The sequence below is a fragment of the Amblyraja radiata genome, chromosome 9 (genome assembly GCF_010909765.2).
Source record: "Amblyraja radiata isolate CabotCenter1 chromosome 9, sAmbRad1.1.pri, whole genome shotgun sequence".
In the NCBI taxonomy this organism is placed as follows: Eukaryota; Metazoa; Chordata; class Chondrichthyes; order Rajiformes; family Rajidae; genus Amblyraja; species Amblyraja radiata.
In genome coordinates, this window is record NC_045964.1 from 13,023,827 (window position 1) to 13,039,008 (window position 15,182).

Below are 15,182 nucleotides of genomic sequence, written 5' to 3' on the forward strand. Positions count from 1 at the left end.
TCGCTCGCTCGCTCGCTCGCTCGCTCGCTCGCTCGCTCGCTCGCTCGCTCGCTCGCTCGCTCGCTCGCTCGCTCGCTCGCTCGCTCGCTCGCTCGCTCGCTCGCTCGCTCGCTCGCTCGCTCGCTCGCTCGCTCGCTCGCTCGCTCGCTCGCTCGCTCGCTCGCTCGCTCGCTCGCTCGCTCGCTCGCTCGCTCGCTCGCTCGCTCGCTCGCTCGCTCGCTCGCTCGCTCGCTCGCTCGCTCGCTCGCTCGCTCGCTCGCTCGCTCGCTCGCTCGCTCGCTCGCTCGCTCGCTCGCTCGCTCGCTCGCTCGCTCGCTCGCTCGCTCGCTCCTTTCTTACTCCCCTTCTTCCGGGGAAATTCTGATGTCCTTGCAGCACACTAGTAAAAATACAACACAGTATTCATAAAGAAATTCAACATCAAAACATCCCCCCACAGTGATTCCCACTGTGGGGGAAGGCACAAAGTCCAGTCCCCATCCTCTTGTCCACCCATAGTCGGGCCTATTGAGGCCTCCACAGTCGCCGCCACGGCGCCCGATGTTCTCGCCGGGTGATGGTACTCCGGCGTCGGGAGAACCCCCAGCAGCTTGGTGTGCCAGAGACGGTTTAGGTATATTAGTGTCACGTGTACCGAGGTATCGTGAAAAGTTTTGTCTTGCGTCATATCCAAACAGATCAGATATATCTATATTAACCCAATCAAGTCAAACTAAGACACAATAAATAGATCAAAAGAGAAGACACGGATTGTGGAATATAATTCTCGGTATTGTAGCGCATCAGTTCCATAAACAAAGTCCGATATCCTTAATAGGGTAGAGGTGAATCGGACAGTACCCCGCCTCATAGAAGGACCGGCTAGAAGCCTGATAATAGAGGGGGAAAAGGTGACCATGAGTCTGAAGGTGCGCGCTTTCAAGCTTCTCTAACTTTTGTCGGATGGGAACCGGAGAAGGACGAGTAACCGGGTTGAGACACGTCTTTGATTATGTTGGTCGCTATTCCAATGAAGCGTGAAGTGTATGTGGAGTCAATGGTGGGAAGTTTGGTCTATGTAAAGCTGATCACACGAAGTGATGCAAAACATAGTTTATGCACGGATGCAAAATTTCGTGTAAAGTAACAAGTCATATCTCACGCTCATATCTTTCCAATTTGGCTCCCAGTTTCTGCCAAAGGTAACAGTGGAAGATGATTCAATAATAGCCATTGAACAATGTTAATTGCCATGTCATACGTTCGGAATGGAACGAGGGGTCTTCCCGTACCTATAAACAATCTAGGCGCACAATTTCTGTCCAGCATTCCGCCTGCTAATTTGCTCTAGCATTCTAGATATTTAATTGGTAACCCTGTCCTCCGATGGACATTTAATATCCCTTACCTTGACGATCTTAATCGTGAAATGTTCGACTACCCAGTTATCAGTTTTTCTTTTTAGAATAGAAACTCCAAACTTTCATTTGTTTTGTGTGGAACAACTATTTAGCGTGCGGCCTAGCTCTGATTTTTTACAGTTAAACCCAGTGATCTGGAATGTTCAATACACAACCGACTCTCGCAGTTCTTATAATTATTAACTACCTTTCCATTGGGAACAAACCTTCTCAGTTTGCTCCTTATAAGATGCCAAGAAATATGTCATATTGATTGTCATTACTTGATCCGTTACTTGGGTAATCTAAGATGCCCTCAATAAAAACATTGTGATTAATATCGTTAACTATTAAATAGCCGATGTAATTAGCAATGAGCAAAGTCGAGCCTTGTTAAAGGGTGACGTAATTGTATGATCTGTGTTGCAGAGCAAGCAAGGCATCAAATCCAATTAAGTAACTATTTTGTTTTTGTTTTATCAAAGGAAGCGTAAACGAAATGGAATTGAATACATTGAAGCAATACGCAAATCAAAACAAAACGTATTTACCGTTTAATTAAAGTTATTTTGATCTACGCAGTATTTTTTCAGTAATATGTTACTGGTAAATATTACGCTCGTCAGTAGGCATTCTACTGACGTTATTTTATGGGAAACTTAGTACCCTTAAACAAACGACGACATTTCATTGTCTTGTTTCCCGGACGTCACTGGCATTGTAATGTTTGAACTGTCTTCGCTTTGCCAGACTACTAATGAAACAAAGTCACTTTGTACAAGCGCGTTACACGTGTTCTTCACTGAAAACAGAGTTAACGTGAAACTGTGAAACTGAGTTAATGTGAAACGCCAATTGCATCCCACCTTCCCACTAACCCTTCCCCCAAACGGCCATGTGCGGCTGCAGGTCTGGTTTCGCCGGGGGAGCTGGTGCCGGTACCGGTGCAGCGCGGTCAGTGACTCTGGTTGGGCGGAGGGACCAGACTGTCCTCAACTCTGCTGCAGCTGACGGGTTACGTTGCCGGGTGATGGGTGTGGGGGGCGGGGAGGTGGTCGGGGAGTGGGGGTCAGGGGCCGGTGCCGGTGCAGCGCGGTCAGTGACTCTGGGTGGGCGGAGGAACCAGACTGTCGTCAACTCTGCTGCAGCTGACGGGTTACGTTGCCGGGTGGTGGGTGTGGGGGGCGGGGAGGTGGTCGGGGAGGGGGGGTCAGGGTGCCGGTGCCGGTGCAGCGCGGTCAGTGACTCTGGGTGGGCGGAGGGACCAGACTGTCGTCAACTCTGCAGCAGCTGACGGGGACGTTGCCGGGTTTTCGTCCCCGTATGTCCACTGCCCGGAGCCGCCGTCCCGCTCCACCCGGCCCGGTGTGTGGGCGCTGCCGATCCACAGCCCGTGACAGTGCGGCCGCACAGGGGGAGATGGGGCGGAGGGCGGCCGTGTCCGCACAGCGCTGACCCCCGGGGAGAGAGTGGGGGCTGTCCCGAGGGATGCGCTCCTTCGGCCGCTTACACCTTGGTGCTCGGATTCAGAGCAGAGATACTAGAGCATTTTGTTCAGAGCGCTCAGTAACCCTCCAGCCCCGGGCTGTCGTGGGCTGGGACTTAGCCTCTATCCGCCGGCACGCTGCTCTTTCGCAAGTCAGTGAGCTGCAGTGATTTTGGCGGTTTTCACTCACGGTTACCTCTAATTCCACTACTTTTTACAGCGCAAAAAAATTGACCATTTGTGCGGTTTTTAACGGGTAAGAACGTCTGTGTTGCGTGTGTTACTAGTGTATGCTGGAAGCTGCCTTGTACTCCAGAAGGATTGAGCTACTCCGTGCATCACGCCATTTGACCTGATGACCTTACGTGCAACGGCCCTATTTGAATACGATGGTAAAGCAAAACTGGAAATAAATAATGTGCATAACGGCGGTTTGCGGAAAAGACACCCATAAACATGTTAAAACATAAAGATGATTCTTTATAAAAAAAACATTAATAACATCCCCCTCAATAACATATAGCGGATAAACTGGGGCAAGCATGGCCAGCCAACCCATTGAGCCTGTATGGACGATGAGATCACGAAAGAGAAGTGAGCGTTTTGACTTGAAACGCTATCTCTGTTTCATTGTCCCCAGACATCGTACGACCTGTTGAGTATTTCAAGCATTTTATGTTTTTATTTTAGATTTCTAGCATCTGAAATGTTCTTTGATATTCAATATGAGATTCATGTTACCTAGTATACCTAACCGCACCTTCGTTATTTTAGTAGGGCCTGTTGTGCCCTTCTGCCCCAGTGTGTTAAGGGATCTTCCTTACGGTTAACCATAACATTATTGATGCTGCCTTTCACTATTCAGGTTGGATAGTGGCATATGAGCGACATACAGCACATGTTTTCCTGAAACAGTGCGTGGGTAGTCCAACCCGAGAAGGGAATATACTGGATTTTGTGTTGGGAAATAAACCTGAACAGGAAACTAGTGTTTCAGTGGAAGACCTTTTGGGATATATTGATCACAACTCCATAAGTGTTTAGATTTATTTGAAAGGGATCAATCCGGAAGGCACTGAATTGGAATAATGTAAATTACAACATTATTGGGCAGCAGCTCGGAAAGGAACGTTCAAAGGAGATGTTATTGGATAAACCCGCATCAGTGGAGCCGTTTAACGCCCAGTTGATCAAGTTGATGACCAGAATGGCCCAGTAAGGAGGGGGGATAAGAATGAGAAAGAAGGGACCAAAGACGTTGTAAACGTGGTCAAAATTAAAACAAAAGTGTGTGCACGGTTTACGAAGATGAAAGTAGACAGGGTATTTGAGGAATATAAAGCAAAGGGGAAAGAATTTCAGCAGGCGATTATAAAGGCCAAAATGGGACATTAAACGGCTTTGGCGTGTCAGATTAACGAAAACCCGAATTCCTTTTACACCTACAATAAAAACTAGAGTATAACCAGAGAGAAGGTAGGACCACTCAGGACTCGTCACTCTGTTGTTGCCTACTTGGGCGTGACGTCTCCAGTAATCACATCACCACCGCTTCAGGCCAAGCAGACTACGCGAGTGTATGTAATAAATATCTCTTGCAAACGATTAAAGCATCAGAGTCAAAGGGAGAATGATAGGGGACATCAGTTCAGATCCAAACGCCTTCAACCCTATGTGTCAATGTCAGACTGGATGCAGTTAATGATAAATAATTTGTGATTTTTAATTAATGGTAGATCTGCGATGTGATCTGTGTAAGTTAGGTGGCACTGGAAACATATTTCAAAACGGCTTTGCCGATGTTGCACATTGGCGGCATGTGTCCGTGACAATGAAATATTGGCGTCATTGACTTAATTGAAAGTTGAATTAACTGACAGTATTTCATCGCTTGATATATTGAGGCCTGGAAAAGATTTTTTCAAACTCACACTGGAGTGGTAGGTCTAATAAATCAAGCTGTATCTCTCCAATAAGGGCGTTGCAATCCAACAAACCTCTGCGATTCCGGTGCTGAAATGGCCATCCATTTGTATGTTGGGTCTTTCCCAACAATCTAATGCCTGATCTTTCTCTGAGCACCCAACACAAGTACAACCGAGCCTCGCTCTCCGTTGCGTGGGGAGTGGCCGATCGCTCGGAGCGTCGCGCGGAGCGCGCTCGACGAAGAGATAATATCGAGTAGAGGAGAGAGAAGAGAGAGAAGAGAGGAGGAAGAGAGAGAGCGCTGAGAGAGAGAGACTGAGAGAGAGAGGAATGAGGAGAGAGAGAGACGGAAGAGAGAGAGCGAGAGAAATGGAGCGAGCGAGAGAGAGAGAGAGGAGAGAAGCTGAAGACGAGGAGAGAGAGATGATGAGAGAGCAGAGCAGAGAGAGACGAGAGAAGAGAGAGCGAGAGAGAGAGAAGAGAGACGGAGAGCGATTTCTAGTGAGTAGACCAATACGAGAGATCTCTCTCCTTCGATCCACACTAGATCTATCATCACGTTCACAGCTCGCTCTCGCTCTCTATGATCGGTCTCTACTATCCTCTCCACTCTCATACTCGCTCTCCCTCTCTCTTTTTTCTCCCCCCCCCCCCCTCCTTTCGCCATAGCAACCGCGATCTTCATGTTGAAGACACACTAGGGGTTTTTCCTCGCACTCCTCGTAGGAGTTTGGCCCCTCTCTCTCTTAGGAGCTTCAAAACGTCCCCGAACTGACGGTTCTCAGACTCCAGAAGACCACTATCTTTACTGCGAAGGATAGCACCAAGTGTCCGGATGAATCCCGACAGGTCCTGCCACCGTTTGCCAGCTGACTGGACTCTGCAACTTCTGCCCTTGTTTACTTGAAACTCCTGAATCTCCCAGATACCGGCCCCTCGAGACACAGCACTGGAATCCGGGCATTCTGCCAACCCACTGACACCTGAAGCAACATCTTCCCCCTCACTACGCTCAAGGTCATCGTCTGAGTTCGGGGGACTGCAGCTCGCTCGCCCCACGGCATAAACTGGCTACATCATGCATGTAGCATGTGGCATGATCCCACCCCCGGGATCAGTCTCGAGGGAGGATCCCGACACCTCTGTCAACAATGAGCCGACCAGTGAATGGCCAGGCTCCTGCACTCTCTCACCACCCTCTACAACTGGGCCTGAGAAAGTAAAAACAAGAGGCGTGCCCAAGGTCCGCGGCACGCAGGCTGCCCCGGAATCCGATTGAGGGTCACGACCCGAAACAGCCCCGTTCCTCTCCGCAGCCAGGAGATTGTCAGCGGAGAGACAATACGTGATTACAATCGACCCATTCGCAGTGTACAGATAGATACATGATATGGGAATAAAGTTTAGTGCAAGGTAAAGTCTTTAAAATCCGATCAAAGATGTCATCATCCATCTCCTATTGCTAGGTTCGTTAACCAACTTTATTTTTATTGTGGAATGAGGCCATCGCTAGCAACCCCAGAAAATATGGTTTATTTTTAATTGCCCCTAATGGATGGCTTCCGGAGCCTGTTCAGAAATTCCAAGGGCCTTTCGAGCGAGGCACATTTTCATAGGCATTGAGTGCTCATTTGGAATGCTAGCTTCATTTTAAACAAATCTTTTTATGTATCTTTAAAAATATATATGGCTTGAAGATATCGCCAAAGCCGACTGAAAATGCTCCATAAAATGTAATCGCATCCCCTTTGCTTAATGTTCCAATTGTTTGCATGGTATTATTAAGTAAAACGTCAATGAACCACCCCCCCCCCCCCCCCCCCCCCCCCCCCCCCCCCATCTTTTCAATTTCGTAGAATAACATTTTGTTTGCCCTTTCCCGTTGCATGATGATTTGACATAAAACCAGCCCAAGTAATCATCTCTTCCCTTGGTCATAAGGTTACATGCAATGGAACGCTGTTTTACCATACCCTCGCTTGCTAATCAATTCATCCCCTGGGTTGCTTACAGTATTCCATTTTAAATTTGACACTACGAAAGGAAGCACCAACATTTTCCTTTCCAACAGCTCCGCCCACATGCCAGCCCATTTGATGGTTTTCGGTGGCTCGTGTCGCAACCTCGCTCTGCTTGCAAATTAGCGTTGTCCAACAGAAATCCAAGTCAGGAGTAAAAAAGTGAAACCGACACGGTTTAAGTCACTGGTTTTATTAAAACTGATCTATATGCACAGACAATTGCGCACCGCGTTTAGTTTACAGTTTGCTCCATTTTTCAGCAACTACTTAAGTATAATACTCATGCTTATAATTCCACCAAGAAACGAAAAAAAGCGAGCAGTAAGTTTGCAAGCCTAAACACTGCTTAAAACCATTAAAAACATCGCTCAAAATCTTTATATTATCGAACTAATTGCTTAAACAATCGCGTCACCGGTTCCCAACGAGCTGATGGTTTTGTTTAGAACTGCGCACACACTGTATCTGATAGATTTCATAATTGTACTTAATGAAAGAAAGATAATTGCAATCTTTTTGAAAACTCGCTTAGAGAATCTAGAATCTCGACGTTATGCTTCGATATAAATATCAGAACGTACTCGGTGCGTTTTATACCTTGCATTTGAGGTCAGTTAAAATGTAAACGTTTTACTTAATAATACCATGCAAACAATTGGAACATTAAGCAAAGGGGATGAGATTACATTTTATGGAGCATTTTCAGTCGGCTTTGGCGATATCTTCAAGCGATATATTTTTTTAAAGATACATAAAAAGATTTGTTTAAAGTGAAGCTAGCATTCCAAATGAGCACTCAATGCCTATGAAAATGTGCCTCGCTCGAAAGGCCCTTGGAATTTCTGAACAGGCTCCGGAAGCCATCCATTAGGGGCAATTAAAAATAAACCATATTTTCTGGGGGTTGCTAGCGATGGCCTCATTCCACAATAAAAATAAAGTTGGTTAACGAACTTAGCAATAGGAGATGGATGATGACATCTTTGATCGGATTTTAAAGACTTTACCTTGCACTAAACTTTATTCCCATATCATGTATCTATCTGTACACTGCGAATGGGTCGATTGTAATCACGTATTGTCTCTCCGCTGACTGGTTAGCACTCAATAAAAGCTGCCCACTGTACCTCGGTACACGTGACAATGAACTAATCTGAAGAATACACTAAACTGAGGGTTGTTTATCTTGAAGTATTCGGATTTACGGCTAATGCTGCCTTGCAATGCTTTAAAGTAATGGACGAAATCAGATCGTTAGATATAAAAGCTGCCATTTAATAGATGCTAGTAGGCGAATAGTAGCAAATCCCAAGCAAGTCCGTTAGACATTGCCTGACTTCAGTGCGTGAGTATGATGCAGCCGGTGTGTGCAAGGAGGCAATCAGAGACCGGTAAATAGGCTTGCAACACTGGATGCTCGCGTAGGGAAAATAGGCGCTTGATTAATATCTTAAAAACCTTTCCAACCTCGGGACAAAACTGAATATACATTTTCAAAGAGATGCTAAGCATTTTTTCTGTCATCTTTCACTGAGATAATGAGTGGGAGGCTGGTTAGAACCCACGTATTCGCTCACCAACCCAGACATTATTTGTTTGGCAGCCCATGTTAACGACTTGTACACATTTTTGTCATTTTATATACAACAATGTCCTTGTCCTCCACCGTTTCAACCACTTGGCATTCAAAGTGCTGCGGTAACACCTCCTTGTGAAAGGCAGGCGAGCGATTCCTCGCTCGTAATTCGGAAGAGAGGTAAATTGTGGTTCCTTGATTGGCGAGATGGCGCAATGTCTCCACAAGTGCCGGGTAGCAAACTGAGCTATAAACAATATCTGAACCCAGAATATAGTCATAATCCGAGGGAAAGCTGGTGTGGTCTTCACCCCATACCAGGGTCTGGACTTTTACACGGTGCCTGCAGGCAAAGGGGATGTTGATGCCGATATTGTTTTCTATTTGCCTCAGGATTTTCGGCTTATCGGTCATGGTGACCTCTCCACCTAACGAGAGAAAACAAAATCGTGCCCATTTTGTTTGACTGTCCTATTTAAGCAACCAAAGGCACACCCGAGTGAGAACCGTGCCCCAAAGCCTCCCCGTACAGTGCTTGCACCATCTGTCTTTGATGGAGGATTTCAGAAATGATCAGAGGGTGACCGAGGAGTAGAACAGAGAAACAGGCAGCTCGACCCACCATGGCCACGCTGCCCATTGTACCGATGTACACTAATCCAACTATGCCTAGGCGACTCAGTTATCTTTCTATGCGCTTCCTCAATATTCTGAGTGCACCTGCCTCCACCATATCCACCGGAACTGGCAATTCAGAATCCAACCACGCTCTGTTTAAAACACGTTCATCCCAGACCCCGCAACCTACCTCTGGACCTCCTCCGTCTTACTTAAACCAGCGCCCTCTTATTATGGGCACACCCATCATGGGAAAAGCAAGTTTACTATCTACCTCACTCTTAATTTTCAATCCAACAGATCTTTCCTCCGCCTCAACCGAGTCAGGGGAAAGGACTACTTCTCTTAAAACTGCAATGCCTCATTCCTCATCTTGGTGAGTTCCCTCTGCAGCTTCTCCAGTGGAATCACATCTTTCCTTCAGTGTAGCGACCAGGCCGCACACAGCACTCCATATGTAACCAATGTTTTGGAAAGCAGGTAAAATTACCTTCCATTAAGGGAAGTGGATGAATAGGGGAGGTTCCAGGAATATTATCGATTTAGACGAGGGAATTAAATGTAACATCTCCAAGTTTGCGGATGACACAAAGCTGAGTGGCAGTGGAGGAGGATGCTATGAGGCTGCAGAGTGACCTGGATAGGTTGGGCGAGTGGTCAGATGCTTGGCAGATGCAGTATAATGTGGATAAATGTGAGGTTATCCCCCTTGGTGGCAAGAACAAGAAGGCAGAAATTATCTGAATTGCGGCAGATTATGATAAAGGGGAGGTGCAACGTAACCTGGGTGTCCTTGTACATCAGTCACTGAAAGTAAGCATGCAGGTACAGCTGGCAATGAAGAAAGCTAATGGCATGTTGGCCTTCATTGTGAGAGGGTTTGAGTATAGGAGCAAATAGGTCTTACCGCAGTTGTACAGGGCCCTGGTGAGACCACATCTGGAGTATTGTGTGCCGTTTTGGTCTAATTTGAGAAAGGAGATTCTTGCTATTGAGGGAGTGCAGCGCAGGTTCACGAGGTTAATTCCCTGGATGGCGGCTGACGTATGAAAGAATTGATCGACTGGGCTTGTATTCACTGGAATTCAGAAGAATGAGAGGGGATCTTATAGAAACATAAAATTCTTAAGGGATTGGACAGACTACATGCAGGAACAATGTTCGCGATTTTGGGAGAGTCCAGAACCAGGGGTCACAGTTTAAGAATAAAGGGCAGGCCATTTGGGACTCAGATGAGTAAAGACTTATTCACCCAGAGAGTTGTGAATCTGTGGAATTCTCTGCCACAGAAGGCAGTGGGGCAATTCACTGGATGTTATCAAGATAGAGTTAGACTTAGCTCCTGTGGCTAACGAATTCAAGGGATATCGTGGAAAAGCAGGAACGGGGTACTGATTTTGGATGATCTGCCATGATCATATTGACTAGCGGTGCTGGCACGAAGGGCCGAATGGCCTACTCCTGTACCTATTTTACATGTTTCCATGTTTTTATGAATATGGAACACGTTATATCCATCGGTAAAATGAATAGAACGCAACTATCGCAGAATCTGGGCTATAGACTTTGATTCAACATTCAAAATGTCCTTTCAATTTGAACTCGGTTTCGTCGGCGCATTGACGTCCTCGATGAAGGCACCAACGTTCTTCCGTCGTTCGGTTCTACAATTGATCATAAAGTGATTATTCGCTGAATCCCCCCCGAACGCCACCGCAATTCGTTTCATTCACCACGAAGAGATCGCTCCGATCTCAGAACTTAAATAACTAACCAGCTAATGCGACGAGGATCCTTCGAGCCTGAAAATACCCAATCAATCTTGTTAATAACACAAAGAGCCCTGGGCCAGCAGCTGATCTCGCTGAGCGCACGGGACTCAACATTCCCGTCAACAATGAAGTGTCGTGTGGGTGCTTCAGCAACACACGCTGGAGCATTTCAAACCCGAATCCAGGAATTCACAACATCATTAGTTTCCAACAATGTCGGCGTGAATTATCACATCCCCGGAATGCGCCTTGGGATATTTTACCTTTTAAACGGCTTTTACATTTTACCTTATAAAAATACGGTTTGAAGTGATGATTAACCTTTAATCCCCAATTAAGGCACTATAAGTATTTACTGCACAGACCTGAATCATTGCCACCTTGATGTCTTATACCATGTATCGGTGTTTATCATTTGATGTCCGGTCACGGCCAGTAGTACCTGAAGATTCAATGGCCATCTCAAGACGGAAAACTAATTCTTTGCTAACACACTTGACTTTCATCATTAGCGACTGATGTTGGTTCCATTTAATGATAATTCAAATAGTAGATGTTCCAATCCGATTATTAATTTACTTGTTAATCAAACTGCACGTTATATGAAACTCTCTCGTTCTACCTCCGCTTCTACTCCGATCTCTCTCCACTCTCTCTCTCTCTCTCTCTCTCACCGCTGTGGCTTCATCCTTCTGACTCAATTGATTGTATTATCTCTAACCGCTGGTGTCAAGGCAATTGGCTACCTTTAATTGCACCTTCAAACAGTAATTCTCAGTATGTTTGCTGCCTTCACCCCCAGCCAGCCACCCACACCACCATGCTTAAATCACACCTCTATTCTCACTTTCCGGGACTAGGGAACGGAATTAGGTTTAAAACGTCCACCTTCACCCCCCCCCCCCCCCCCCCCCCCCCCCCCCCCCCCCCCCCCCCCCCCCCCCCCCTCTGATTCGGAGCGTTTCCAGCATTGTCTGTGTTGTATTGCATTAATCTGCCCTCTTGGCCATCCTGGAGGAAGTCTTGTTTACTGACAGAATCCGCCTTCTGAATTCTCCGCCACTGTGTTTGATTCCAAACGACCAAGCCTGGTTATGGTGATGTGAGTTAAACCAAAACAAACCGTTTACTCTTCTTTAACTAATACCGCCGGACGATTGGACATCAACTGTACAAAAATATTGCATCTATCTATAGAGAGAGAGAGAGAGAGAATTTCGGGAAATGTTGTGGCTCATTGTGAAAGTTTGCCTTTCCTTACAGTTGAACACAAATATATAATTAAATTCTATAAACACTGCAGATATCTGCAGCAAGAAGAATTAGTTCCTCTCAATGCGTGGCTTCCAAGCGTGAGAAAACTTAAATCAAATATTACTCTTGGGCAAAGATGGGCACACAATGCTAAAGTAACTGTGGATTAGACAGCATCTCTGGGGGGAAAGGATAGGTGACGTTTCGAGTCGGGACCCTTCTTCAGACTGAAAGTGGGAGGTGAGGAGCGTGGAGAGCTTCAGGCAAGAAAAAACCAAGACCAACCAGGGCCGGCAACAAATGACAGACCATTTGGTAGGCCATTTGTTGGCTAAGGGAGGTGTGGTGTCAAGAGGGATACAATGTGGTCAACTGTGGAACTGGTTAAACCACTAGGTTGTAGGAATGGGGCCGGGGGGGGGGGGGGGGGGGGGGGGCGTTAGTATAAGATAAAAAATAGATAATTCAACGTTCATACCGCTAGGTTGTAAGCTGCCCAAGCGAAATATAAAGTGTTCAGCGAAACGGTCGCCGGGTATTCATTTGGTCTCACCGATGTACAGGAGATGTACACGTGAACCTCTGTACGTATGGTTTCGCCAATGTACAGGAAACCACATCTGAAACACCCGATACGGTAAATGAGGTTAGAGGAAGTACATGTGAACTTCCGTGGGCTGCTGTCCATCGGCGAGAAAAAAGATAGACTAGGTGACCGTTTCCCTGAACACATACAACTTACTGTGCAGGCCTACTGAATCTCCCGGTTGCCAACTTCCCTTCCCATAATAACCATTCAGCCCCTGGCCTCCTCCATTGCCAGAGTGAGGCCACACACAAATTGGAGGAAAAGCACTTCATATTTGCTTGGGTTGGGTGCAACCCAGCGGGATGAACGTTGAATTGTCTAATTTTAAGTCGCTTCTACTAACACTCCCCTCCCCTCCCGTATTTGCCCCATTTCCCGCGCTAGTCATTTAACCAGTTCCACAGTTCACCACAGGCTATCCCTCTTGAGGTCACACATTCCGTAGCCAACAATTGGTCTATCAGGGCACCATCCTGCCTGAGGTCATTTGTTGCCGGACGCGATCTTAGTCTTTTCTCACTTCCAGCTCCCCCCCCCCCCCCCCCCCCCCCCACACACACACACAGCACCCCCCCCCCCCCCAACCCCACCACCACCTCCCACTTTCAATCTAAAGAATGGTCCCTAGCCGAAACGTCAACTGCCCCTTTTCTCCAGAGATGCTGCCTGACCCGCTGAGTTACTCCAGCACTTTGGATCCATCATTGGTATAAACCAGCATTTGCGATTCTTTGTTTCCACATTGCTCTTGGTCACTTTCCCCGATTTAGATTCCCCTAATTATTTCGCATGTGATTGTTCCATTCAGTTCACAATCTTTTCACTCACCGAGAAGGGAGGCTAAAATCCCAACAGTTCCCGTGCCTGATCCCAGCTCAATCACTTTCTTCCCTGTGAAATTGATGTCCTCCTTCTCAATGTACCGACAGAGAGCGATCCCCTGCAAAGACGTGGAAGAGAAAATGAAACGCACTGGAAAGAGAACGAGAAACATAGAAACTAGGTGCAGGAGGAGGCCATTCTGCCCTTCGAGCCAGCACGGCCATTCATTGTGAACATGGCCGATAGTGTTCTAATCTGATCATTGTGGAGCAGATGCCAATTGTTAAGGAAGAGGATACCTCACTGGACATTTCTCCATCAGATCAGACCTGATCTGTTCTGATGGCAGGGCATTGGATTACAAAATCATTTCCGTCTCTCACTATAAAGCTGCTGTCCGACCTGCTGAGATTCTCCTGCATTGCATGCATCGCAGGTCTTGTTCCCTCCGGTTGATTTTGCTGGTGGCGAAAGCACTGCTGAACCCTTCATAAGAAAATAGTCAGACGCAATGCCCAACGGTACCCACTGCCACCATGACCCTCGTCGCCAGGGCTACACCACTACCTTTCCCGGACCTGTCCTCATAGTCTGAAGATGGGTCGCGACCCGAAACGCCGCCCATTCCTTCCCACCAGAGACGCTGCCTGACCCGCTGAGTTACACCAGCATATCGTGTCTATCTCCGACATTTGGCCACTTAGGGCGAGGAAATGAGACCCAACAACGAGGCAAGGTAATTATCACCATCTCGAGGTCAGATTATTTACTCCGCTTGACTGGATCTCCCATGTTTATTTAATGTTAACCCCCCCCCCCCCGTTCTAACCGTGCTAATCAATTTGAATGTTTTTTTCTGTAATTAAAGGATTGTCAAATCCGTGCAAAGGGCAAAGGAAAGAAGAGGAGATGATTACATAAAATAAAACAAAATAAAATACTGGAAAGACCCGGCGGGTCAGGCGGCATCTGCGGAGAGGGACCCAGTGAACGTTTCGGTTGGGAGACAGTTCATCGGAAAGGAAGTGATTACTAACCCCTGTCCCACTTAGGAAACCTGAATGGAAACCTCTGGAGACGTTGCGCCCCACCCAAGGTTTCCGTGCGGTTCCCGGAGGTTTTTGTCAGTCTCCCTACCCGCTTCCACTACCTGCAACCTCCGGCAACCACCTGCAACCTCCGGGAACCGTATGGAAACCTTGGGTGGGGCGCAAAGTCTCCAGAGGTTTCCGTTCAGGTTTCCTAAGTGGGACAGGGGCAGTTTCAAAAAGTAAGCAAGTTATAAGAGATGGGCTTTCCGTTAGTCCAATCATTCCGCGGACTTACAGCCTCCCAGACATAAGCAGACACGCCCATGGTATCATCCACCATTCGAGCGATCTTTAAGTTGTATCCGCTAAACACAAAGTTGCTGTAGGTGATGTAGCCGCCAGGGGCAGCACGCTCCTCCTTCTCACTGTCTCCGGGATGTTCAGAGATTGCGACTGTCGTCATCCTCGCCAGTACGATGCGCTCCTGGTGAGTTGCGGTGCGTGGAGGCAGCGTTTATATGGCGCCCACACGTCCGCCCACACTCGCAAACTCCCGAGCGACCAATCAGATAATGCCGACTCTTGCGCTATGCGGGGATAGCGAAATGCGTGATCAGCCAGAGGCACGGAAGCCCGGATACATTAGTTTAAGCTGACAGTCAAAGAAACTCTCTCCAGAACCATGAACTTTAATTTTAAAAGTCCCCG

General features: G+C 47.2%; 1 protein-coding gene across 1 annotated transcript; it reads right to left on the bottom strand.

Annotated features, from left to right (window-relative positions):
• Nucleotides 1-6,989: 6,989 nt before the first annotated feature.
• LOC116977311 (EEF1A lysine methyltransferase 3-like) lies at nucleotides 6,990-14,959 on the bottom strand. The gene is made up of 3 exons (XM_033027803.1): nucleotides 14,770-14,959; nucleotides 13,450-13,561; nucleotides 6,990-8,816 (listed from the first exon to the last, which is right to left on the bottom strand). Exons 1-3 carry the CDS (start codon nucleotides 14,935-14,937, stop codon nucleotides 8,422-8,424), a joined length of 675 nt encoding a protein of 224 aa, XP_032883694.1. The 5' UTR covers nucleotides 14,938-14,959; the 3' UTR covers nucleotides 6,990-8,421.
• Between the last annotated feature and the right edge of the window lie 223 nt (nucleotides 14,960-15,182).